At 37.6% G+C, this 26,227-nt stretch overlaps 1 protein-coding gene across 6 annotated transcripts in view; it reads left to right on the top strand.

Moving 5' to 3' along the window:
- The window catches only part of SLC9B2 (solute carrier family 9 member B2), a 47,979-nt gene extending 28,470 nt beyond the window's left edge, over window positions 1-19,509 (top strand). For 5 of the 6 annotated variants that reach the window (XM_082603731.1, XM_082603730.1, XM_082603732.1 and 2 more), the window contains 5 exons: window positions 2,108-2,214; window positions 4,762-4,911; window positions 12,741-12,849; window positions 16,105-16,241; window positions 19,150-19,509. In XM_082603731.1, coding sequence (XP_082459857.1) covers window positions 2,108-2,214; window positions 4,762-4,911; window positions 12,741-12,849; window positions 16,105-16,241; window positions 19,150-19,371 — 725 coding nt within the window. In that variant the 3' untranslated portion in view covers window positions 19,372-19,509. The remainder of the gene's footprint in view (window positions 1-2,107; window positions 2,215-4,761; window positions 4,912-12,740; window positions 12,850-16,104; window positions 16,242-19,149) is intronic. The other variant, XM_082603734.1, reaches the window with a different exon arrangement.
- The last annotated feature ends 6,718 nt before the right edge of the window (window positions 19,510-26,227 follow it).

Raw genomic sequence — 26,227 nt, forward strand, 5'->3', positions numbered from 1 at the left:
TTTGCATTAGAATCACAGGGGATGGGGAAGAGCAGGGCAGGGAGGGCAACGAGGAGGGTCTGCAGGGCTGCCGGCTGTAGACTGCCTGCAGAACCTTCCCAGTCAGCAGTGCTGTATTCCCTCTGCCCCGCCCCACTAAATGTGGCCCTTGGGCCTTTTGGATGGAACTACCTGGAGCTTCTTTTTTTTTTTTTTGCGGTACGCGGGCCTCTCACTGTTGTGGCCTCTCCCGTTGTGGAGAACAGGCTCCGGACGCGCAGGCTCAGCGGCCATGGCTCACGGGCCCAGCTGCTCCATGGCATGTGGGATCTTCCCGGACCGGGGCACGAACCCGTGTCCCCTGCAGCGGCAGGCGGACTCTCAACACGAACCCGTGTCCCCTGCAGCGGCAGGCGGACTCTCAACCACTGCACCACCAGGGAAGCCCCTGGAGCTTCTTTAAAATGTGGATCCCAAGCCCTGCCAGATTTACTGAATCAGAATTTTCAGAGGTAGGGCCCAAGAAGTCTTTTTTTTTAAAACAACCTTACTATATCAGAGACTGAAACTAATTGGCTCCTTTCTACACATTTATAGTAAATTATCTACCGTATTAGCTCAAGACATAGGCTACTATCACAGCTAGATGCTTTTGACAGTCCCACCATTACCTAACAGAGAGCTATCCTAGCTAAGTAAAATTACTACAGAGGTAATTATTCTTTTAAATAAGAGAGATGGTGGAAACCGTAGGGGAGGAAAAGCTATTTCCCCTCTACCCACCTTAGGTTCATTGGCTGGGACCCTGTAAATCAGACTGACCAAAGACAGCTTAACAAGAGAAAAGGTTTACTAGCATGTGCGTGCGTCGTGCTTACACACTGGAGTACGCAGTGGTGAGTAACTCAAGGGGTGGTTAGAATTGGGGCTTATAAAGCATCTTAGCGGAGAACAATAATTTTGTAGAGAAGTGCAAGACAAAGGAAAAGGACTTTGAGCTTTTAGAGGCAACAAATTGTGGAAAGGCAGATATATGAGCAAACTATTGTTAGATAAGGGCTGGTTTCAGCACTTTGTTATGTAGATTTCTCTGGTGCTGTCCCTGGGCTGATTAGGGTTCCACGTTGCCTCAGTGGTTAACTTCTGTCATTCCTGATGGAGAGGGGAGAGGGACAGCTTTACAAATTTATGTCTTTCTTTTAAAAGCAAATAGGGAGATGACAGAGAGCTTATCTTGTATATGTTTCTTCTCAATTGCCTTCAGCTCAAAATAATCCTTATGCCAAAGTGGCATACCTTGGGGGTGGCATATGCTGTACCCGAAATTATAATAACAAGAAACCACATAACTGGTTAGTACATATTTTCTTAAAACGGTTTGCGAGGAAGGCTTTATATATTGAGCAATTTTAATATAATTTTCTGCACAATGTGCTAGCAAAGATTTTTTTAAATTAAAGTTTCCTAAATCCTGTTTGCTATGGGGGAAAATATAGTTTACTTACCTCTATATTGTGATATTTCAAAGAAGCTAAGCAACAAATAAAGTCTCTTCCAAGAGCAGTTTCAAAAATAATTTATTTTCAGATTTAATCTTAGAAATAACATTTGAGAAGGAGTAAGTCCCCTACATTCATTGTAGTAAGAAAAGATTTTACTTTTATTGCCAAATTCTTAAGTTACTGTATTCTGTATATATTTGAGCTACTAAAATCAATATGCATTTATTATTAAAAAATCAGGCTCTTAAATGGCAGTTTGAATACTAGATCTGTCTGCTCACCCAGCCTATGCATATAATACAGTAGAACAAATTAGACCTGATTTATGAATTTTATCTTTCATATTTTCTTAGTAAATAATAAATTATGTAAATTTATACTGAAGTAAACATAGAAAAAAGTATACAAATCATAGCTTATGCCTATTTTTAAATTTATCTCCAATAATATGCATACCTTTCTTAATGTAGGCACATTTTATTAGACATTTTAAGAATATGGAAATCAGGAAAGATCTGTACATTTTTCCTTCTATATAATTAGACTCTTTATGTTAATGATTAACTTCTGTGCATTTATGGATTTAGAATTCTGTCTCAATTTTTTCTTTTTATGTTTTTTTTAAGGCTCCACAGTTTTTAATGTCCTCAAAGGAGTTTTGGAGGTGGTAGTTGGTATGGCAACTGGATTGCTTCTTGGATTTTTTATTCAGTATTTTCCAAGCAGTGACCAGGTAAAATAAATAATCTGTGGGTAAGTCGTGCTCTAACATGTCATTGGAGGAGCATTCTAGAACACTCCCCTGAAAGCTGATGTGAATTATGTGATTTAGAAAATGGCCCCCCATTTTAAAACTGCTCATTGCAATATTAGTGCTGTCCCTGAGATTTATGAAGAGGGCTGGATGTATAAGATTTTTAATGCAGTCCTGGAATTTTTTTCTCTAATTTATATTCTGTATACTTCAAACTTCACTGTAAAACAAATAACATCAATTCTAAAATTATACAATATGTCTTTTTATTTATCTTAAGTTTAATATTTTTATTTATTTTCATTTTATTATTACTCATAATACTCAACTAAATCAAGATATAAAATGGCTTTGGGGGCTTCCCTGGTGGCGCAGTGGTTGAGAGTCCGCCTGCCGATGTAGGGGACACGGGTTCGTGCCCCGGTCCAGGAAGATCCCACATGCCGCGGAGCGGCTGGGCCCATGAGCCATGGCTGCTGAGCCTGTGCATCCAGAGCCTGTGCTCTGCAACGGGAGAGGCCACAACAGTGAGAGGCCCGTGTACCACAAAACAAACAAACAAACAAAACAAAAAACAAAAAAACTGATACGAACAATTAACAATGAGTAAATCATAAAAAAATAAGAATAAAATAAATAAATAAATAAATAAATAAAATGGCTTTGGGGGCCTCTTTTTTTAGTATCAAAATACCTTAGATTCTTTTTTTCTTTTTTTTAAAGATTTTTTTTATGTGGACCATTTTTTTAAGTCTTTATTGAATTTGTTACAATATTGCTTCTGTTTTATGTTTTTTGGCCATGAGGCATGTGGGATCTTAGCTGCCCGACCAGGGATTGAACCCACATCCACATCCCAGGCATTGGAAGGCAAAGTCTTAAGCACTGGACCTCCAGGGAAGTCCCAAAATACCTTAGATTCTAATACTATCAAATAGACAGACCTTATCATCTCATATCATATAGTTCACCATTTCTCACCAAAGATATCAAAGTCCTTTACTGTACACAGTGATTTCTTAATAAACAAAGGTTTTGTTTGTTTTTCTTTACCCCCCTCGTCTATTAGATAAACATATAAAAGTCTTTTTTTTTCCTAGAAGAACTGGCATTATTTTGAGATTTCAGAGCATTTTGAATGGAATTAGAAACTTAACTAGAGTAGAACTGTACGTAAGAACATTAATATTAACATTACTTGAATGTATGTTGGTTTGAATTTTTACTGTGCGCAAAAAGCTTCAATTGTAGATTGTAGATTTTATGAATGCATAATAGAAAGTTATAGGATTTTCTAATTAAACAGAAAAGTAAAGAGAAAAATGATAGCTTACATTTTGTTGTTCACCGTGTATAAAATGATATGGTATGTACAATAAAGTGCCACTAGTTCAATATAGCAGCCACTAGCTACATGTGGCCATCGCAGATATAGAACGCTACCGTAGACAATACAGATACAGAAATTTCTGTCGTCACTGAATGTTCTGTTGGAAAGTGCTGATCTAGTGCACTCCACACAATAACTCATGAAAAGAGTACTGTTAATATGAGAATTTTACTGATGAGGAAATTGAGGCTTAGGGAGAAATGATTTAAACAAAGTCACATAGCTAGAAAGCAGTGGAGCTGGGAATGAACTCAGGTAACCCACCTCCAGAGCCTGCACGCCTCCAAGCCAAGCACTTCTAAAAAGCCTGCCTGCCTTCTAAAGCAATCAAGAAGTTTAAAAGGCCAAACAGGGAAAAGTGAAAGGAAAGAGGTACACATTTCTGAGACTTTAAAAATCAACAACAAGGACCTACTGTGTAGCACAGGGAACTCTGCTCAGTGTTATGTGGCAGCCTGGATGGGAAGAGAGTTTGGGGGAGAATGGATACATGTCTATGTATGGCTGAGTCGCTTTGCTGTGCACCTGAAACTATCACAACATTGTTAATCAGCTATACTCCAATATAAAACAAAAAGTTGAAAAAAATCAACAACGAAAAACTACTCTGTCTACAGCCTCTTAAAGCTTCTTGGTATTCAAGGACTTAGAAAGAAAAACCAGGAGAGTATCAAATTAAAGAGTGAACAGAGAACCTAAAAATAATAGAGATATCATATCTTTAGCCTTCACAGAATCCCTGTGATGTAACTGCTTTAGGGAATGAGGAAAGAAGACTTGAAGAGTTTAAGTCATATGGCCAACTACATATGTCAGTGGTGTAAAAGCTGAAATTTTATCCCTGGTCTCTCTGTCCCCAAAGCCTATGTGCTTTTTTCTGCTGTTGCATTTAGCCCTGTGAAATTCTGCTTTGATAACTGCAGAGAAGGATAATGGGTATTCCTGGGAGAGGAACCTAACATTTGTACGTATGCTAACTCTAATTTTACTAAGGAAAAGAAAGTAAATGTTATGTCATGCATTTATATGCTCAGACACAGACATTTTTATTTTCTACTAAGTCCTGAATATGGAAAAACCAATAGTTAGAAATCAGTTATATGAAATAATTGAGCTAACCAACCTCTCTCCTCTAGGACAAGCTCGTGTGGAAGAGAGCATTCCTGGTCTTGGGGCTGTCTGTGCTGGCTGTGTTCAGCAGCATGTATTTTGGTTTCCCTGGGGCAGGAGGACTGTGCACACTGGTCCTGGCTTTCCTTGCAGGCAAGGGATGGGCCAGCGCAAAGGTGAATTCATTTTAAGTTCTTCTGCTCATGATCACTTTCTGATCAGATTAATTTTTTCTTTCCAGATACTTTCTTAACATCAAATTAATGAAATTATTTAATCATAAAAGCTATTTTCTATACATTTGTAAATGTATGTCCAAGTTCACACGTGCACATCCTTTTCCCCTTACATACGAATCTAGAACTTAAGGTCTTTACTTAAAACATATTTACTTACTTAAAACATACCATGGTTCTATTTCCATGCTGCCTTCCTTATCCTTTGTAAGGGCTGCAGAGTACTGCATTGTATAGATGTACTATACTCTATTTAATCCGTCTCCTACTAACAGACATTAGATTGTTTCTAGTTTGCTAAGACAAAAAGCGCTTCAATAAAATGCCCTTACATATACTATATTCAGTAAACTCTAAGGCACTATCCAGTCTTATTATTATTTTACATGCTATCAAGAAAGAAAAAGAATGCTGCCAATTAAACTGATATCCTAATTTCAGAAATATTAAAATGAGAAAAAATTTAATAAGTTATAGCATATTATCAAGTTTATCTATAGGATACATTTCTAGAAATAGGATTGCTCTTTGAAAGACTGTGCACACTGATACTTTTGATAATATCAATTTGCTCTTTTAAAAGACTGTACCAATGTACATTCTTACCAACAGTATGTGAGAGAATCTGCTTCTCTGATCTATTTTCAGTCTTCAGATGTTGTGCTAATCTGATGGGTGAAAAATGTATCTCATTGCTGATCTGTTGGCATTTCTTTATGAGTGAAACTAATCATCTTTTCATATGTTTACTTGCCAGTGTATTCAAAAGCTTGTGCCTATTTTTCATAAGATTGTTTTGGTTTTCCTTACCAAGTTTCAAGATCATTAAGGTTATCTGTTTTCTTAATATGTATTATGGAAATTAGCTGATTGCCATTTATTTATTTTAATTTTAAAATACATTTTTGTAGATTTGAACTTGACAGGATCATGTGCTATTCTGTTTAATAAAGAAATTAGATGTATGTGACCTAAACTAAATGAAGATATATCCTTTTGGAAAACCTAAAGACAACTGCTCAAAATAATTAACCTTAATAAGATGCCATATGGAAACATGTGAAGGTTATAAATCTTGAGATTAGATAAATAATCATATTCATTTATGGGAATCTCTGCAGAGGTATACTAGAGATAGAATTTCCTTGTGGGTAAATAGCATTCAGATAGGAGGCTTCCATTCTCTAACAGTGTGATTATAAAGTTAGGATAAGTATAAGTATGAATCATCTTGCTTTAGAGGAGGGAAGGATTGGAAGGGGCTCCTGGAGGCTTGTGTGAGCAAGGGTACTGAGGGCACAAGAAAGTGTGCTGAGATGGATTGGACTTGGAGGAAAAGGAGAGAGCCCCTTTGAAACCCTGCTCTAGACACTAGATGGGCACCTAGGTTTGTTGCCCTGTCAGAGGCTTGGCTGTAAGGCTTTCAGGTGGTCTAATTTTTTTCTTTTCAGCAGCACCTACATTATTCAGTTCTACTTTCTGATTTCATATAACATCGAACAAGAACAAAGCTAAAAAGTAAACAAACTTCCTCGTATAAATCGGGTACTCCTGTCATCCCTCATCTCTCATAAGCATTTGCTCTCATCAAACATTTGTTTTTCCATGGCTTCCCTTTTCTTGAGGGCTGAGGCAAGGTTGTCCCGTATTGTGGGCAGTCTTCTGTCCAATCTCAGCTTGGGACAAAGGGCTGTGCTGCCTCCCTTGCTTCTCTCGGAGGATTCACCACTGTCTGTCTTCCACCCTAATCTGGGCTGCAGACTAATACACCTGCTCCTTGAAGCACTCTGATCTACTCCTTTGCCCCAGGACCAAGAACACAGTTTTCACTCAGTAAAGGGATGCAACTAAAGTTGCATTGTGACCCCTTATCCGACACCTGGGAAGTTTGCCAGCCATTAGCATTCTACAAACTGTCCCTTAACTTGTTTTTTTTTTTTTTTTTTTTGTATATTGTTTGGTTTCTTTTTTGCTGTTGTAAATATTTTTTATTTCAGTTGTCAGTTGCTGGGTTACAAATTACCTCAACATTTAATGACTTAAAACAACAATTTTGTTTTGTTTTAATTTGTCTTGCATTTCTGTGGATAGACTTGGCTCAGGTGGGTGATTCTTACTTGGAGTTGCTCATGAGGTTGCAGCCAAATAGTGACTGAGACTGGAATCTGTCCCTTAACTTCTTAATTGTAAACATTTGTCAGTATTAAAAGAAATAAATTACTAAAGAGAATAATTTTTAAATAAAATTAGTTTTGTTTCTGAGTATGAAAGTACTATACGCTCATTTTAAAATATTGGGAAATAAAAAAAGTCAGAAAGCAAAGGAAAGAAAAAATCATTTACAATTCCTCTACCTAAAGCCAACAGCTCTGTAAACTATTTAAATATTTTGGCTTATTTCCGTTCATTTATTCAACAGAAAAATTTCAAATACACTTATAGTAAGTTTCTTCAAATTGAATTTTACTGGAAAATGCTATCTGTTGTCACCTCTTAAAAATTTTCAAAAATTAACAACCAGCTCATATTATCCTGTCATGGGTAAAAGGAGGGAAAGGAACTAATAAATGTTATTGCCACTCTGTAAGGCCTTATACAAGGCACTAAGTGAGTATTCTCACTTATTTTCACAAAAGAAACTTTGAAAAAGTATTACCATTTCCACTTTATAGAGACTGTAAATCAGAAGGCCTTAACATGTTCTAAAACAAGTCCAAGGTTACAAAATTAAAAAGTGGCACTGGGATTTAAGCTCAGGTTTGATTCCAAAGCGACTGGTACTACCCTTATAATACAACTGTAGCATTATTACACAGGACACATTCCTATATTTTGACATCTATTTGAATAACACATATCACATATATTTAAAAAGTTATACTTCTACACTGTGCAATTTAAAATTAAGTTCATAAATGATAGGATTTTAAAAAACAACAAAAAAGAGTCATGTCATTTGGAATAGGGAAATAGTTTTAGCAACAGGGAAATCAAAGGGGAGACTGATCCCTACGACAAGTGGTTACTAGCTGTGGGCATAGAAAGACAAAGAGGGAAAAGGAAACTCTGATGAGTTTCAGTTGCGCTATTCTCCAGAATATAGTGTGGGTTATATAGAAAATATTGTTAAAGCCGAAACAAAGCATCTGTTTGAATGCATTTGTCATAACTTTGCCTGAATTACCTGCAGCCTGGTTGATTACGTAGAAGGTCAATGTAATCCACAACCCAGAGAAACAACTAGGTACCTTGTTTTCATATTTACCTCTGGTTACTCTCCTGTGTATATCTCTTTATCTACACACACACACACACACAAAAAACACAACACACATACTCACACATACACACACACATAGGGATGCCCCACAATTTTTTTAAACCATTTCCTTATAGTTAAATATTTAGGTGATTTCTAGTCTCTGCTATTTTTAATTATGCTGAAATTCAATTTCTGATCAGTTCCTTAGGCCAGATTTCTAACAGTGAAATTTTGGGGTCAAATAATATGAACATTTTGAGGTTTTTGACATGCATTACCAAACGGCTTTCTAGAGTTGTATCCATTTACTTTTCCACTGTAATATATGAAGTACCTATCTCATTACACCCTCATCAGCTTAGAATAGTGTTTCTCAAACTTGAGAATGCATCAGAACCACCTGGTGGTGTATACACACATCTATACATATGAAGTTAGATTTTTGTGCCTTTTTATATTGTTCATTTTTTACACTCAAATATCATATACTTTCATGTGATCAGATCTATGAATCTCTTATTAGGACCTTTCCTCAATAGTTTTTTTTTTTTCCTTAAAGATGTCTTTCTTGTAAAGTTTTACATACGTCCTCTCATGTATTCTCTACAATAACCTTGAAAGGTAGATAGCAGACCATTTTACAAATGAGGACACCAAGGCTTAGAGATACTAGATAGACTGCCTAAAGTCGCAAAGCCAGTAAGTGGCAGAGTCAGGATGAGAACACACAATTTGAATACATCAAACTGGTTCCCTAAAGAAAGGAAAGCAAAAGAATCTTCATTGAATCAATTATGTGGCAGGCAGTCTCCAGAGCAGCACAACATTATAAAAAGAACATAAAATTTAAGTTATGGGGACTGGGATTCCAATCCTGCTTCAAGCTGTATAATCCCAAAAATGTCACCTACCTTCTTTAATACTCAGTTTTCTCAATTGTAATATGAAGAGACTAATAATAACATCTGAAGAATTGTGGCTGTTATTTGGGGAAATGGAAATGAAGCACTTGTAAACTCAATAGTGCTACAGTAATACTGTTGTTGAGTTATACTTTGAAAAGCTAAAATATTTTATAGAGTTCATTTGTGCCTGTAGTTTCTGATGTTATTTCTTGCTTGGTTTTCCATATAATCATTAATCTCTTCATTTGTTTTATTTTATTCAAATGCACTCACCTTTTTTAAGCCTGTCATCTATTTTTTCATCTATTTTCAAATTCAGTGCTTCTAGATGACCTTTATAGTTATGGGATTTTGTTTTCTGTTATATTTTGGATCCTCTGAATCTTGAATTATTCATCTGTCTGAGAAGTGTCCGCTTACATAGATATATAACCCATGATGAAACCTTCATTTCTCTTAACTTTCTCTTTTTGTCCATCCTTGAAAGTGATTTATATTTTTGAAGATTCTTACCATTGATGCATAGAGATGTATAAAGTGGCCTTAACTTTCAATGGACAACACAGTCTTCATTCCCCTTGGCTCATCTGTTATACTTAGCTTATTCTATGGCTCCATTTTCTTTATAAACAAATTCCTTTTGTTTTTGAAGTTATGAAAAAGCCACAAGAAGATACATTGTGACTCTTCTCCCTTTCTTAAATTATATAATATGTAAGCCTATATCTGATGTTCAATTAGTCTAAAACGTTACAGTCAAAATACAAATCATGGCTTTAGCTTACAGTTTAGAAGTAAAAATAATTTGATAGAGAAAACTCTTTAGGACTTCTGCTCTCATTGGAGTTCTGAATACGTGAAATATCTTTGAGGACCTTCCTTAAACAATTAGTCCTGGCAACAAAAGGCTAAGTAACCTAAAGTTAATATAGTTGAATTTTGTTCTTTACAACTGTGGGTACCAAAGTCCTAGTTTTAGCTATGATATACTCTAAAAATTAAATTCAAAAGTAAAATTTAAAGATACGTGGAAGGGTGGCAACTGGACCTGTTGGGGCAGAACTAGTCATTGTCATTAAATGATAAAGGATCTTGGATGTTTTCTAATATAAACCTCTCATTTTACAGATGAGAAAAATGAGGTGCTATGGGCAAGTGGCTTGCAGTTAGTGGGTGGCAGAATTTGAACCTCATTCATCATCTGATTCCTTATGATGTAGAAACATAACTGTTTTTTCGTGATAGAGGAATAGAATTATATAAATAAATCAACGAATCCCCTCACAGATGCTGTCTTTATAAGCTAAGAGGAAATAGAATCTTCACCCTAATGAACATATCAGAAATAATAACTGAAGAAAACAGAGAAACAATGTAATCCTCCTTTGTCAGAGTTCCATACATATATGGAAGTGCATATCCTTAAGAACATGTAATTGTAAGGGTAAAAATGTGGTCCAAAAATATAGATTAAAAACATTTTATTTATTTATTTATTTATTTATTTATTGGCTGTGTTGGGTCTTTGTCGCTGAGTGCAGGCTATTCTCTAGTTGCAGCGAGCTGGGGCTACTCTTCGTTGCGGTGTGAAGGCTTCTCACTGTGGTGGCTTCTCTTGTCGTGGAGCATGGGCTCTAGCCACTTGGGCTTCAGTAGTTGTGGCACACGGGCTCAGTAGTTGTGGCTCATGGGCTCAGTAGTGGTACATGGGCTTAGTTGCTCTGCAGCATGTGGGATCTTCCCGGACCAGAGCTCGAACCCATGTCCCCTGCATTGGCAGGCAGATTCTTAACCCTGTGCCACCAGGGAAGTCCCCCAAAATAAAGATTCTTAATGTTGATTGAAAAAATCTGTTAAATGTAAATTCTTAGGTACTGTACTGGGTACTGCTAAATTGCCCTCCAAAAAAGCGTTGTCAGTTTGCTCTCCTACCAGTTATTCAGTTTGCTTACAATCTTACAAATACTTTACATTGTTAAAACTTTTTTAGTGTTTTTTTAATGTGATTACCCCCTCCCCCCAAAATATGGTATATCATTTTAATTTGTGTTTCTCTGATTACTGAGTTTTAGTGTCTCAGGGTTTTTGGCCATTTGTGTTTCTTCTTGTACAATTAGTTGTGCATATGCATTGCCCATTTTTCTACTAGGGTCTCTATCTTTTTCTTATGGATTGGACATTGTTCCTTATTCTGTTACACATAGTACAGTTATTTTCTCCTGGTTTGTCACTGTCTTTGTTATGGTTTATTTTGCCACAGACATTTTAGTTTTGCATGGTCAATTGTGTCAGTCTTTTCCTAGGATGTTTGCATTATGTTTTATAAAGTTATGCTTATATCAAATAGGGTCTTCTAAGGAAAGAGAAATCACATAGTAACTGGAATAGGGAAGTTTATTATTAACCATCCTGGGGATCAGTTAACAAGGGATTGGCTTGTAAGATGTAAAGAGACCCCTAAATAATATAGGAATAACAGCTATAAACTCCTAGGGCTGAGATAAAGCACACCCTTCCACCTCTCCTCCTCACCTCACTACTCCCTCCCCCAGGGCTGAGAATCCAGACCTTGTTAGAGCCTTGGTTCACTGGGTGACACAGAAATCACCGTGGTGCCCTACCTACAAAATTTACTAGAAATCTACTCTCCAAACATAGGAAATCCACCCTCTAGGGTGCATGGGGAGGTATATGGCCCAAGGGAGGTGGCTACGAAACCACCCCAGGTGTAGGCTGGGGAAAGCTGCTGGCACCATGCACTGCAAGAGCCTGGCACTGGAGAAGCCACCTGGACTGCAGGAGCCTTGTGCTGGAAGATCTTGCTGGGAAGAGCCACAGAAACCAGGAAGAGTTCCTTCTCTTGCAATATATTTCAGCACCTTCTACTGACAATATTTAATATGGTACCAGCTGGCAAAGGTGAAATGCTTAAAAGGCCCAGCTCCATTTTCTGCAGAGAAACAAGGAAAGGCAGATATGGAGCCAAAGGGCAATAAATTAATAACTGGCACAGCACTTTGTTACACCTGGATTTTATCTTTGTGCATGATTTGAGATATCCACAAACAGTATTTTTTTATAAAGAAATAATTGGAAAACAACTTAAAGGCCTATTGATAAAGAAGTGATTGAATAAACTATGGTACTTCCATACCACAGATTACTATGCAGCAATTATGAGGTGAATATCTAGATATATGCACTGATATAAGGTCTTTAAATCATATTGTTGAATGAAAATTAACAAAATTTTAAACTATACAATAATGTAATAATAATATAATTAATATAATATTATTCATTATAATACACACACAGATTGTGTATTCAGAAGCAGAAGTCCTAAGATTACTTTGTAAAACTCTTTATAATTAACATTTACTTGTAAACCAACACTAAAGTACCTCATATATCTTAATTGTGTTAGAAATATCTTTGCGCAATTTTTTGCTCTCTTCTAGCTAACTTCTTATTTATAGATGCTACAGAGGTAAAGCCTATCTCAGGTCAAATTGGCTCAAATTTCAAATTAGTAAAATTCTTAGAACTTCTAAATTCATATAATGAAAGTCTGTGTTTGGGTGTGTGTGTGTTTCTTTTAGGCAGATGTTGAAAAGGTTATAGCAGTTGCCTGGTTCATCTTTCAGCCCCTTCTTTTTGGACTGATTGGAGCAGAGGTATCCATTACAGCTCTCAGACCAGAAACTGTAGGTAAGAATTTTGCTAAAATCAACTCTTCTTATATTCAGTTGAAATATCTTTAGTAGGTATGTGTTCAGTGGTCCCCACTGTCACAATTATATAAAAAAGTAACCAGCTAAGTCTTTTAGAGCAGTTCGTTAGAAAATAATGTTTGTCAATCTAAGACAGTAAATTTTATACCTTTAAATATTGTTCCTTGTAAAGAAAAGTGACACTGCTGACTGCCATCAATAAAATGCAGGCCTTAAAATGTTTTTCCAAGGATAAAAATGTTCATCTAGCCTTACCCTGATCAAGAGCCAGAATTTTAAAGATAACTAGTGAGTTCTATAATATGTACCCATAGAATAAAAATGTTTGTTCATTCATTCTTTTATTCATTCACACATTTGAAAGCCATTATGTTAAAACTCTCTTAATTCATAGCACTTCATTTAAAAATTAATTTACACACATATACTCATTATTTCCTCCTTTCCTTGCATCACAATATTCTTCCGTCCATACTAGGGATCCCATCCCCTGCCACCTCTTTCTGGATCTTACACATAGATTCTTCCCTTTTTCTTATACATCCTCAAATATCCTTGTCACAGTGTTCTTCTCTTCAGAAGTTAAACAGACTTTAATCTCTATCTTAAAATAATATCCTTCCATTCTGATACATGCTATAACATGGATGAACCTGGAAGACATTACACTAAGTAAAATAAGCCAATCATAGAAAGACAACTGCTATGTGGAATCTAAAATATGGCACAAATGAACCTATCTGCAAAACAAAAATAGACTCATACATAGAGAACAGACTTGTGGTTGCCAAGGGGGAGGGAGGGACTGGGACTTTGGGGTTGGCAGATGCAAACTATTGCAAATAGAATAGATAAACAGCAAGGTCCTACTGTATAGCACAGGGAACTATATTCGTTATCCTGTGATAAACCATAATGGAAAAGAATATAAAAAAAAGAATGTGTGTATGTGTATAACTGAGTGACTTTGCTGTATAGCCAAGATTGGCACAGCATTGTAAATCAGCTCTACTTCAATAAAAAAAAAAAAAAGAAATCAACAAAGTAGAAAACAATAGAGAAAATTAACAAGGTCCAAAAAAAAAAAAAAAGACAGCTACTGTGTGATTCTACTTATATGAGTCAAATTCATAGAAATAGAGAGTAGAATGATGGTTGCCAGTGGTTTTGGGAGATGGGAGATGGGGATTTGTTGTCTAATAGGTACAGAGTTTCCGTTTTACAAGATGAAAATGTTCTGGATATTTTTTGCACAAAAATGTAAATGTTTAACTCAATGCTTACTGAACTGCACATTTTTAAATGATTAATGTGGTAATTTTATGTGTATTTTATCACAATCAAAATTTAAATAAATACACATATATTTATGAAATATATATATGTATATATCATTCCTCCATTTCACTTCCCCCCTCACCTACCACTCTATCTATTGCTCTTTTCAAACTTTTCCAAAAGGGTGTCTATATTTCCCTTTTCCATTTCAGTTCTCATTCCCTTCCTTAGTACATTTCAGTTTAGCTTCTGCCCCATCACACAACTAATCCTGCTCTTACCAAGGTTATATTATTAAATCCACTGAATACTTACCAGTCTTTATTGTACTTGATCTCTCAGCAGCATTTGATACTACTGGCCTCTTTAAAACACTTTCACATTGAAGTCTGAAATTTCATATTTTCCAGTGCCTTTTGAGTCTTTGCAGTATGTATGGCTTAAGTGCTGCTCCTCCTCAAAGTTCTTTCCAAAACCTTCTATGCTTCTCGCTCCTTTATCACTTCCTTGAGCTCATCTACACTCAGTGACTTTGATTATAAACTATGTAATTCCAAAATCCTTATCTCTAAATCTATAAATCCAGTGGCTGATTGGACATCACCACTTGTAAATCCCACAAAACTTAAAACTCAGTGTGTCTAAAACTTCCTCTTCATCTTCTCCCCAAACCTTCAATGTCCCCTCCTGGGAATGGGATCATCTCTTTTGTATCTTGTACTTCAGCAACAAATATTTTCGAAAATCTACCAACCTGGGAAAAATATCCTCCAACAAAAAGCCACAAAACTTCTCGGTAAAAAAAGATATTGCAGATTTACAGTAGAGCCTCCTGCGGTGTCTGTCCCTTTTACCCAGCCTTTTGAACTTGACAAAGTTGTTTAGCCTTTTTGAACTTCACTTTTTTCAACTGTAAAATGACAGGAATTACCCCACAGGTTGTAAGGATTAAGTAAAGTAATGCACTTAAAGCTTAGTACAGAACCTGGCACAGAGTAAATACTCAACAAATGTTACTTAAAAAAAAATCACCCTATAACTTAGCAGTCACTTTAGCTGTGCCTTTCTCAGATTCCAGTAGCCTGCAGCGGCCAAGTCACAATCCTTTATTTTGCACTTCAGGATGAACTTACCTTTACCAGCAAAGGATTCTAAATGCTGACTGAATGCAGTAGCTGTATCTGAAAACCGGGGCTAATGGGCTGTCAGTGTGCACACCAGTATGATGAAACAGCCGTAGACTGCCACTGTCTGTTCTGATTGGTCACTGCCCAGCGAGCTCTGTTCTGATTGGCTGATTGCCTCCATAATGGCTCATAAATATTTTGAATATCGCCTCTGGTCTTATACTCTCTGTAAAGAATTCTCAACCACTTTGATGAAAATAATAATTTTTTCCTCTTCTATGCCCTCTTACCAGTATGTTTATACTGTACTTACCTTAGAGTATATTAATAGTTTTTTATGTTTCTGTCTTCCTCTGTCTTTGAAGTTCATAGAAGCAGAGTCTGTACATTATACATTTTTGGATACTAGTACCTAGTCCAGACCCTGCCATGCATAGTTATTGAATAAATCCTTGTTAAATAAATGCATGGAAGAAAGTGTGTTTCTTGCTATAAAGCTTAAAAGAACATTCAAATCTCCTTTGTAGAAATTAAAATATGTTTAATTTCTGATTTCAGTTTAAGGGAATATTCTGGTTTCTCTCAGAGCAAATAAATCTTTTGCATTTTACTAAAAAAAAAAATCAAGGGGAAATACCTTCTTTTAAACAAGTGATCTGATTGATCCTTAATATTGATGTTTTGATAAATTATGCCTAGCCATTTTTGTCTTTTTAATTTTGTGAATGTTTTTAGACTTCTGTTGAAAGAGTTCTGAATCAGTAACCATGTGATTCAATTTTTCCCCCAGTATTTTATTATGTCTAAAAATTGAGTATTTCTTACAGGCCTTTGTGTTGCCACCCTGGGCACTGCAGTAGTGATACGAATTTTGGCTACATATCTGATGGTGTGTTTTGCTGGTTTTAACTTTAAGGAAAAGATATTTATTTCTTTTGCATGGCTTCCAAAGGCCACAGTCCAGGTAATGATGGATTTTAATTCCTATTTCTATATGATACCTTGAAATTTTTAATAAGAGGGCTTGTTCAAATTTGGTGAAAATAAGTAATTGAAGTTTGATTTATGATAAGATTTTATACTAATTTACTCTTTAAAAGTTTTATTTTTGGTATATTGATTCATTAAATATGACAGCTCATTAAATTTCCTTAGATCACCAGGGTGCAACTCAAAATCCAATAAATCCCTACACTACTAGAAAGCAGTAGTAAGTAGCAGGAGGGAAGAGTTGGAATTTTTGTCAGTCAGAGCTCTCTAAAATAACCCAAAGAGATAGTTATTAACTCTATTCATTTCAATATCTTCTAAGAAGAGAGTGAAACAGAAATAGCATAGCCTATCTTAGTATTTGGAAATACTTCAATGTCTATATGATTGATGATCAGTTATGCTTGACCACAGTCTTTAATAGAGAAAGGTTTATTGAGAAATAACTCAGAAAATGCTTTATTTCCTAGATTATTGGTTGATATTAAATTTTCAAACCACCTGAACCTCCTGACAGATGTCTCAATCACATGACCCAAAATTTGTGCACTCTAATAAACAAAGCAGTAACCAATAGGTACTCGAAAGGGTTGACCAGGTATTTGGTAGCGTACCTATAATTGCTCATTAAATTAGAACTGTATAGATCATCATTTGTTGCAAATGTAATATATCCCTGATTGTATTGTGTATTCTCCAACTAATTACAACAAATAAGATTGAACTGTTTCATCCTTGATTATCTTGCAATTATTTAAATGTGTAAATTTCTGTTTCATGAAATGAAAATTAGTTGTTCTTAATTTAGGAAGCTTTGAGGGGTGAAGTGTGCGTAACTATATGCCAGATTTTGTGTGGCTATGGGATTGGGGCATTATTCCAGAGAAGTTTTTCTTTCCATCAGACTTTCAAAGGTGTCTGAGACATAGTGGCTAAGAATGCCGTGAGGTTAATAGAGCACAGTAAGTAGAACAGTTTCTCCCTCACAGTTCTCCAGCCTCCACTCTACTTTCAGTAACTTTAGTAGGTAAATATCAAAATAATCGCTCTAGTAGCTTTAGTATGAAAGATTTGTTTCTAACATCAAAATCTGAAAGACGGCACTTTCCTGCTATGAAAACAAATTTTAAAATTATCTAGGATGTCTTGAGTAATGCATGTTTTCAAAGCAAGTATTGTATACAATTTTTTTCTTCTTTTGCCACTGCACAAGAAACAAGACTTTCTTATATATTTTTTCCATAGTAGTGTTCTTTAAACTTTTTTGTCTATGACCTACTATAAGAAATATATATATATATATATTTTAAATATTTATTTATTTATTTATTGGCTGTGTCAGGTCTTAGTTGCAGCACATGAGATCTTTCATTGTGGCACGCGGGCTCCTTGTTGCCATGCGTGGGCTTCTCTCTAGTTGTGGTGCGCGGGCTTAGTTGCCCCGCGGCATGTGGGATCTTAGTTCCCCTACCAGAGATCAAACTGGCGTCCCCTGAGTTGCAAGACGGATTCTTAATCACTAGGCCACCAGGGAAGTCCCAGAAATATATTTTAAATGACAACTTAGCAAACATACAAACCCCCAAACGTACACACACATACACATATACACAATGACAGAGAGCTGAAACAGAAATATACCTCATAATGTGTGCAGTTCTTGCTGAGAATTCATGAAATGTTGAATTAGTTATGGCACGAGGTGATCTGAAATAGCAAAGAGCCCTCAAACACGAGGACTAAATGAGATAGATTTTTATTTCTCTCTAACCAGCAGTGCAGCATGGGAATTCCAGAGCTGGCAGGGTAACTGCTGTCCTCAGCGTATGCCTTTCATCCATGAGTCCAACTTTCACTGTTTGTCATCCAATGGGAAGGGGGAAAGAATAAGGTACAAGTGTCCATTTCTTTTCAAGGAACAGTTACAAGAAGCGTTTATCACTTCTGCTCACCTCTTAATGGCCAGAACTTAGATATACATAGCTTCAACTAGTTGCAAAGAAGACTGGAAAAAAAGTCTGTATTTGGACAGCAATGTGACCAGCTAAACTCAGGAGTTCTATTATAGAAGGGAAAAGAGGAATTCAGATATTTGTGGGCAATTAGTAGTCTCTGCCATTGTGTCTCATCCACACTGATATTTTCTCTTCTGTTTCATTGCTATGTTCTGTGCCAATAAGAGGATAACAAGATTGATTAATGTATTTTCCCCATGTGCACTGATAATATTGCATTTTGTCTCTAAGAGTTTTCATAATACTTCCCAGTAGATAAATTTTAAACAAAACATTTCACCAACTCCTAAGGCAAAGAGTTAATCAAATTCCTAATAAGGTTAACTTCAAGTTTCAAAGGTACCTACCACTTTCAAGTTTCTTGATGTTTAACAATTAGCTTAGGCTGTACAGCAATATTCTTATGTTTTTTCATGTAAAATTTCATCATCTTCCAGTAAGTATCACTGCATTTTTTCATCTTGTCCTTTCTTAATTCAAAATTCCTAAAGACAAAAGAATGAGATAACCCTTCAGTAACTTTCAACTTTACTCAGGAGGAATTTAGTATATAGAATCTTGTTATAGTTAATTAATATCCTAAGTCTGTATTTGCCTTGTGTTCTGAAATATATTTGCCTGATATTTTTGTAAGTTTACCTTATGCAAATAGGTATATATGAATCATCATTCTTTCCCTGTGCAAGGGCAGGCAGAGCTTTTAAATCATTAAAATCAACTGTAGTACACTTTGAAAGAAGACTAATAGAACTTTGTCAGTTGAGCAAAAGAACAAGAAATTTGTTTTTGCAAATGATAAAATAATTAACCTTTTTTTCTATGTGCTTGTCTTATCATGCTTCCAACTTTACCTTTAAACTTTTACAGGCTGCAATAGGATCTGTGGCTTTGGACACAGCAAGATCACATGGAGAGAAACAGTTAGAAGGATATGGAATGGATGTGTTGACAGTGGCATTTTTGGCCATCCTCATCACAGCCCCAATTGGAAGTCTACTTATTGGTTTGCTAGGCCCCAGACTTCTCCAGAAAGCTGAACATCAAAATAAAGATGAAGAAGATCAAGGAGAGACTTCTATACAGGTTTAGAGGTGAAAAGAGAGAATGCTGAATATAGGCATCAGAAAGCTGCTCTTGGAGGCTACTTTTATCAACTAGCAGAGGCTACTTTTATCCATATGGATATTGACATATGTAATGTTTAAGCTTAAAATGTACTAGAATCGAGTGTGGCTATTTCTTTAAACAGCATTTTAACCATTACCCTTTCCATATGGGGGGGGATGGGGGTAATGTTCTACATCTCCAACATGATCTCTACCTTTTTTTTTTTCCACACACTTATTCATCATTATATCTTAATTTTTACAGGGACATATACACTTGAATGTACTACCACAATTTAATTTCAGTGTCCTGTTCTGCTAGCCAACAGCTTGCTCTGACTTACTATTACCATCACAGTTTCACGATTCATGGTCACCTAGCCTCTCATGTCTTGAATTGTTTTGGGCTCCTCTTTTCTTTTATTCTTTTTTTTTTTCCGGTATGCGGGCCTCTCACTGTTGTGGCCTCTCCCGTTGTGGAGCACAGGCTCTGGATGTGCAGGCTCAGTGGCCATGGCTCACGGGCCCAGCCGCTCCGCAGCATGTGAGATCTTCCCGGACCGGGTCACGAACCCGTGTCCCCTGCATCGGCAGGCGGACTCTCAACCACTGCGCCACTAGGGAAGCCCTCCTCTTTTCTTCTTTTAAAATACCATAACACAATCCCTCATCAATTTCTATCAATCTCTACACCAGCCTCGTGGATATCATATTAATCAGGGTAAGGTAAGCTGCTATAATGAAGAAACAAAAAATGAAATACTTAAATAGAGAAATTTATTTCCCTCTTATGAAACCAGCTGACAGGGTTACTCTGCTCATGCAGTCTACTCAGAGACCCATGTCCTGTCTTGAGGCTCTGCCATGCCCTAGCTTAGGACAAAGGTTAAAGGTGTCTGTCCCCTTTCTAATCCTCGGGAAGAAGGAAAAAAGAAAGTCCAAGGCAAGCAATTTATTTTTAAGGAAGGGATGTGGAGTTGGACACATCTCTCCTCTTACATAATGTTAGTGAAGACCACACCCCCACACCCCGCTGTGAGGAGGCTGAGAAAGTGTCTCTCACTAAGCATTCACATTCCTGGGAGATGGGAAGGTCAGATTGGAGAGCCAGAAGTACCATTGTGTTGGGTGTTGCCATCACCTAATAGCATATTCTTGCAGGTTAACAAGGACTATCTAAAGTTAGTAACTTTAACCGAAAGAGTGACTTCTGTGGCAGAAATTTCAGGGATTGCAACATGCTAGTAGAGAAGATAAGAAGAAAGGCTTATCTGCAAAAGTCACATTTTATCCCACTTAATCAACAGAACGTCTCTGCTTTTGTATGTCACCCATTAAGTTCCTCTACTCTAGGTCAACTCCTGCCTAGTTGTTAGAATAATCATGTTTAAATAAACATGTCATTAGACTACCTAAGGGTCTGATTTAATAGCAGACAAACATATGAACAAACTGTAAAAAGGGATATAAGTGCTCTGACAGAAGTGCGAATAGGGTACATATACCCTTCATTTAGTTGTTAGACTAACATCTCATATTGAAATAATCTTATCATTAGACTACTCTTCCAGCCCCTTCCACCATGACAGTCATCTTTGTTCAAAACTAGCTTAATTTTTATTAAGCTAACATACTACGAAGCCATAGAATCTTCATTTTTATGTCAGCCTGACTCTGGTTACTTTCTGGGACTGTATTCCCTTAGTGTTTATGTTCTCAATTTGGACTGGATTAATGTATACCAAGGTTCAGATGGATGAACTTCCTTGGCCAGGTGCACCTTGGTGGTAGCACCATAAACTTAATGCTCACCTGGTCCTCTACTTTCACAAGCTCTGAAACTAGATTCATCCAACAAATACTTACTGGAAGCCTTTGGTGACCCAGGCACATCATGAAGACTAATATCGTTTCCATCTTTAAGGATCTGACAGTCTGATAGAGGAGAGCAACCATTAAACAAGAGATTGCAAAACAGTATGATACGTGCCATGATGCAGGAAGTAGAGGGGTGCCAGGGAGCTCATAGCAGGAGCACCTTATCAATCCAGGGGGATGTGCAGTTTAGACACAGCCTCCAGAGAAAGTAGGACTAGGGTTAGGACATGGGGGTGATTAAGACCTAGCAAAAGGCATGTGAGGCCCAAGGGTGCTGCAGTTAGTGCTGGTTCCCATGTTCACCAGTAGCTCTTCTCCATGTAACAGGCTTTGGATACTTTTTAACTAATACAAAATACGGTTAGTATAAGTAAATGAGATGTTGTTATAAATATTCAAGGCCCCAAAGAAGAATTAGAAATGGAAATTTACAGAATGTAGAAATCGTTGAAGGGCACAGTAAGCCACTGCCACAGCCTATGCCATTTTCAGAGCATGCAGCTACTTCCTACCTCTACTCTACACCCGAATCTCTATGGCTCTCTGTCCAGTATTGGTCTCTGCAGGGCTCACCATGGAGTCTCAGGTTTGTCACCACATTGTAAGTCACAGCTCTTGACTTGGCTGGTGAACTCGGAGTTAACTTGATACAGAGTGTTGACTCAAGCCAACCAAACTTACTCCACCCACCCAACCACAGATAGAAACCATTACTCTAACCTCTGGGTGGCTGAAAGAACGGTGTATGTACCCTATACATACTTCTGTCATAGTACTTATAGTCCTTTTTTCAGTTTGTTTATATGTTTGTCTCCTATTAAATTAACCCCTGAGGGGTGGGAACCTTATCTTGGTCATCTTTGAATCCTCAGCAGTTTGCACAGGGCATGGAGCACAGTGGGCGTTTAGTAAATTTTTATTAACTGAGTCAGTGAGGAGATTCTCTTCCAGTATCAGAAAACTACCTGCCACATAACAGTTTAGATGTTAGTCTGCTTAGTCTATCTTAGTCTGCTTGGGCTACTACAACAAAATACCATAGACTGAGTGGCTTAAACAACAGGTATTTATTTTCTCACAGTTCTGGAGGCTGGAAGTCAAATGTGAAAGTTGCCAGCATGATCAGGCTCTAATGACGGCTCTCTTCGTAGCATGCTAATAACCTCCTCGCTGGGTCCTCACATGGTGGGGTGAAAAAATGGGGATGGAAGAGAGTGTGCAAGCTCTCTGGTGTCTCTTCTTATAAAGTCACTAATCCCACCATGAGGGCTCTACCCTCATGATCTTATCCAATCTAATTACCTCTCAAAGTCCCCATCTCCAAATGCCATCACATTGGGGGGTTATGGCTTCAACTTATGAATTTGGCGGGGGGACACAATTCAGTGCACAGCAAGGGTGTCATACTTCCAAGGACAGTGCTAAACAAACACTATAAATTCATGTTCTTCAAGAGGCCGATTTTTCCTAGGGTTGCTGCCATCAATCTCCCCTTTGAGAAGTGTTTGTTTATTGTCTGTTTGTTTGTCTTCAGGCAGACTGATTAGGCTTCAGCTCTTCAAGTTATTTTCACAGTCCAGTGTTTTTCTCTCTGGTATTAACTCCAAAACATTGATTGGACTTTAATGTTCTCAAAATGTCCTCAGTCTTATGTTTGCAAGTGATCTCATCCATTACATTCTTTAAAAATAGTACTGATTATTTTTGTCTGGTTACAAAATAATACATTTTCATTGCAGAAAATTTAGAACACAGAAAAGCACAATAAAGAAAACAAACTAATGTAAACACCCATTTTATTTTGATTCTTTTAAATTTTACTCTTGCAGTTCTGGGGGATGTCTTATTTTCAGAACGATATATCATCCACCAAATTGGTTGGGTGAAAGGCAACATAAATACATTTGACCTCTGGGAAGGCATATAGATTGAAGAATTTTTGTTGTATATAATGAATCCTAAGCCTTCCAAAAAATAATTTATTCACCTGTTAATATTCAAATATTCATTTTGCAATGAATAAAACAGATAAATCCCTGCCTTTATGGAGTTATGTTCTAAAATCCATTCATTCACTCACTCAGAATACACTTGTAACTTGGCTACTATGTGCCAGTTTTGCTAGGTGCTGGGGAATACAGTGATGAAGAAGATATTCAAGGGTTCTGTTTAATGGAACTCGAATTCTAGTGGGAGATTGACTCTGAGGGGAATACAAATGTGAATAATATACTTGCCTTCAAGAACCTTACAAGGAAGCAAGATGTGTACAAATAGCTGTAATCCAAATGAATGATTCAAAACTGTTCTCAGTGAGGAAAACTTCTTAAAGGAGGTGATACTTGAACCAGACCTTGAAGAAAGGATATGATTTGGATTGATGAGTTGACATTAGGGAGTAAAGCGAAGAAGGGAATAGCTAGGTACCGGGCTGACATATTAGCCAAGTGTGAAAACAGTAAAGCCTGGGGTAAATGGCCAACACTTAAGGTTGATAAAGGGAATTAGTGAGAGGTAAGACTGGAAAAGAAAATTGGCACTTAAATCATACCAAATAGATCATTGGCCAAATTTCTGTTTTTATTGAAATGCTTTCAGAAGTACAGACCATTTATACAGAAGATATTTTTGAAACTACTTTCATATCAAATTTAGTAAAAACTGTAATGAATAAGGTTCTCTTTGTTCCTCAAAAGTTTTTTTTTTTGCTTTTAATGGCATTGCTGCAAATATAACCAATTTAATTACTATAACTTACTATTGATTTTTTTTACCAAAAAAGCTTCAGATGTTTCTTTAGCTGCTTTTTAAGTGATTATTATTAAATTTGTATTATATTGTCTTTAAGTAAATGAAGGACATTATTTTTGAAATGTTTCAGAACATTCTATTTCTATATGAATAACTTAGTTCTCTGTAACAGATGGGAATTTCTTCATGCCATTTTGGGAGCAAGTGATATCACATGCTTTAGTTGACTAACTCAAATTAAATATGGCCTGAGCCCTCTGACCTGGTGAGAATTCCGAAACTCTGTTGATGTGCCCTCCGTCTTCCTTAAATAGACCCTAAGGCATTTGACCTCCAGCAGTCCATTGCATCTGGGGCACAGAGCAGTGTCCTGGAGGCCAGCAGATTCCTCTCAAAGGTCCTTCTTCCCAGCTCTACCATTTGTTCTTCATCCCAGTATCCTCGGGGATCTCCTTGCTTTTTCCTTCCCTACCATGAGAACAAAGCATCTCCTTAACCCTATAATCACAAAAGACCTTGTCTACTCTCCTAAAACAAGGAAGAAAATGACTTTAAATCCTTGCTGAGCTGTCTACACCATGCTGAAAGTGGGAAGGGGTTACAATAAAAAGAGAATTTTTACTCAGTCGCCCCAGAAAGAGTTGTAATTTGAATGAGATCTTAAATGATAAATAAGAAAAGAAGAGAGGGAACACTCCGCGTAGACGGAATGACTTCAGAAAAAACATGGGGTCAAAAAGGAATACAGCGTGTGCAGGAGAAAAAGTTGTTTGGGGTATCAGGAGGAAAAAAATAGGAAAGATCAGTTTGTCTTTCTAAGAAGTTTAGACTTTCTCCAATAACAGTTGTTTTCGTCTATATTGTAGGAAGCTTGGGGGTTCCATAGAGGAAACTTGAAGTCCACCTTTGGCACTGAGAACCCAAAGCTTCTGGGCCCACCTTAAACCAGAGCAGTTCTGCTTTCATTTGTTGCATATGAAGATTTCCCCATAAGATTTCATGGTGCCGGGGACAAAACAAAACAAAGGTTTTACACTGATAACAGAATATCGTCTGTTTACTTTGTATCAAGCCCTGTTGCAGACACCTACCATGCATCAATTCATTTAGTCTCACAACACCACCACATCCTTTACAGATAAGAAAACCCAAAACTCAGGGAGATTATGTATTTGCCTGTGGTCCCAAAGCTACAAAGTGGCGGTGCTGAAATTTGAGCGCAGTCCTGACCCCAGAGACCATGTTCTTTTAAGACTGCACTATATTTAAGTTGACGTAAGAGGAAATATGATCTGAGTTTTGACAAGTTACTTCTGGCACGCGCAGCCCCTGGCGCTGCTTTTTGGCTAATGCCCCTCCGAAGTCAACTCCGTCCCTTGACTTTTACAACACAATATGTCGGTGTTCTGAGACATGGAAAGGAAAGGGTTGAACAGACTGAAAACACACCAGGCGGTCGCGGAGAACACCAGAACCCTCTGGCGCCGGGGCCTGGGGAGACCATGACGCCACTTAAACGCGTCAGCCCCGCCCCGCCGCCGCCAGCCCCGCCCCGCCACAGCCAGCCCCAACTCGTTGCCATGAGCCCCGCCTCGTTGCCATTAACCCCGCCCCACCGTCGTCAGCCCCGCCCAGATGCCGCTGTCCCGAATCCTGTTGCGCTCTCCGAGGTTCCGCCACCTGTACCCCAGAGCAGCGCGTGGGCTTTGCGGCGGTTGCTGGGCGCCAGGGCCGCTCCCGGGGCAGCGGCGGATGCTAAAGGAATTGTATGTACGGCCCATTTGTCTTTCCTCTCCCCTTTGACACTAGTCCCCTGTCTCCCGCGGTCTTTCCTCTCTGGTAGCCCCCAGGAACGCCTTTTCGTCCCCTTCAGTTCTAGGGAGCGTAGTTCTAGGGGGCTTCTTTGCCCGGCACTGGGGAAACAGTCACAGACCTCTTTCTCTCCTCTCCCTGACTCGTGTCTTTACTCCCTCACCCCACATCTCTCTTCTTTATTCTCTCCCTTCCTCCTGCGTTTCTTTCATTTTACAGGTACTCGCAAGTAAGAAAATGTCCGTCAGTCAGGACTGACTGAAAAATTAATTTTATTAAGTGCAGACTACTGTACAAATGGTGCATATCTGCAAATGAACGTTCTTAAGCTCCTGTGATTGGAGATGTCTTCCAGGATTGGTTGCTGATCCTGGGAGGGCTCACCTCCCTCTTCCCAC

This window comes from Mesoplodon mirus (assembly GCF_964341445.2).
Source record: "Mesoplodon mirus genome assembly, chromosome: 2".
NCBI classification, from domain to species: domain Eukaryota; kingdom Metazoa; phylum Chordata; class Mammalia; order Artiodactyla; family Ziphiidae; genus Mesoplodon; species Mesoplodon mirus.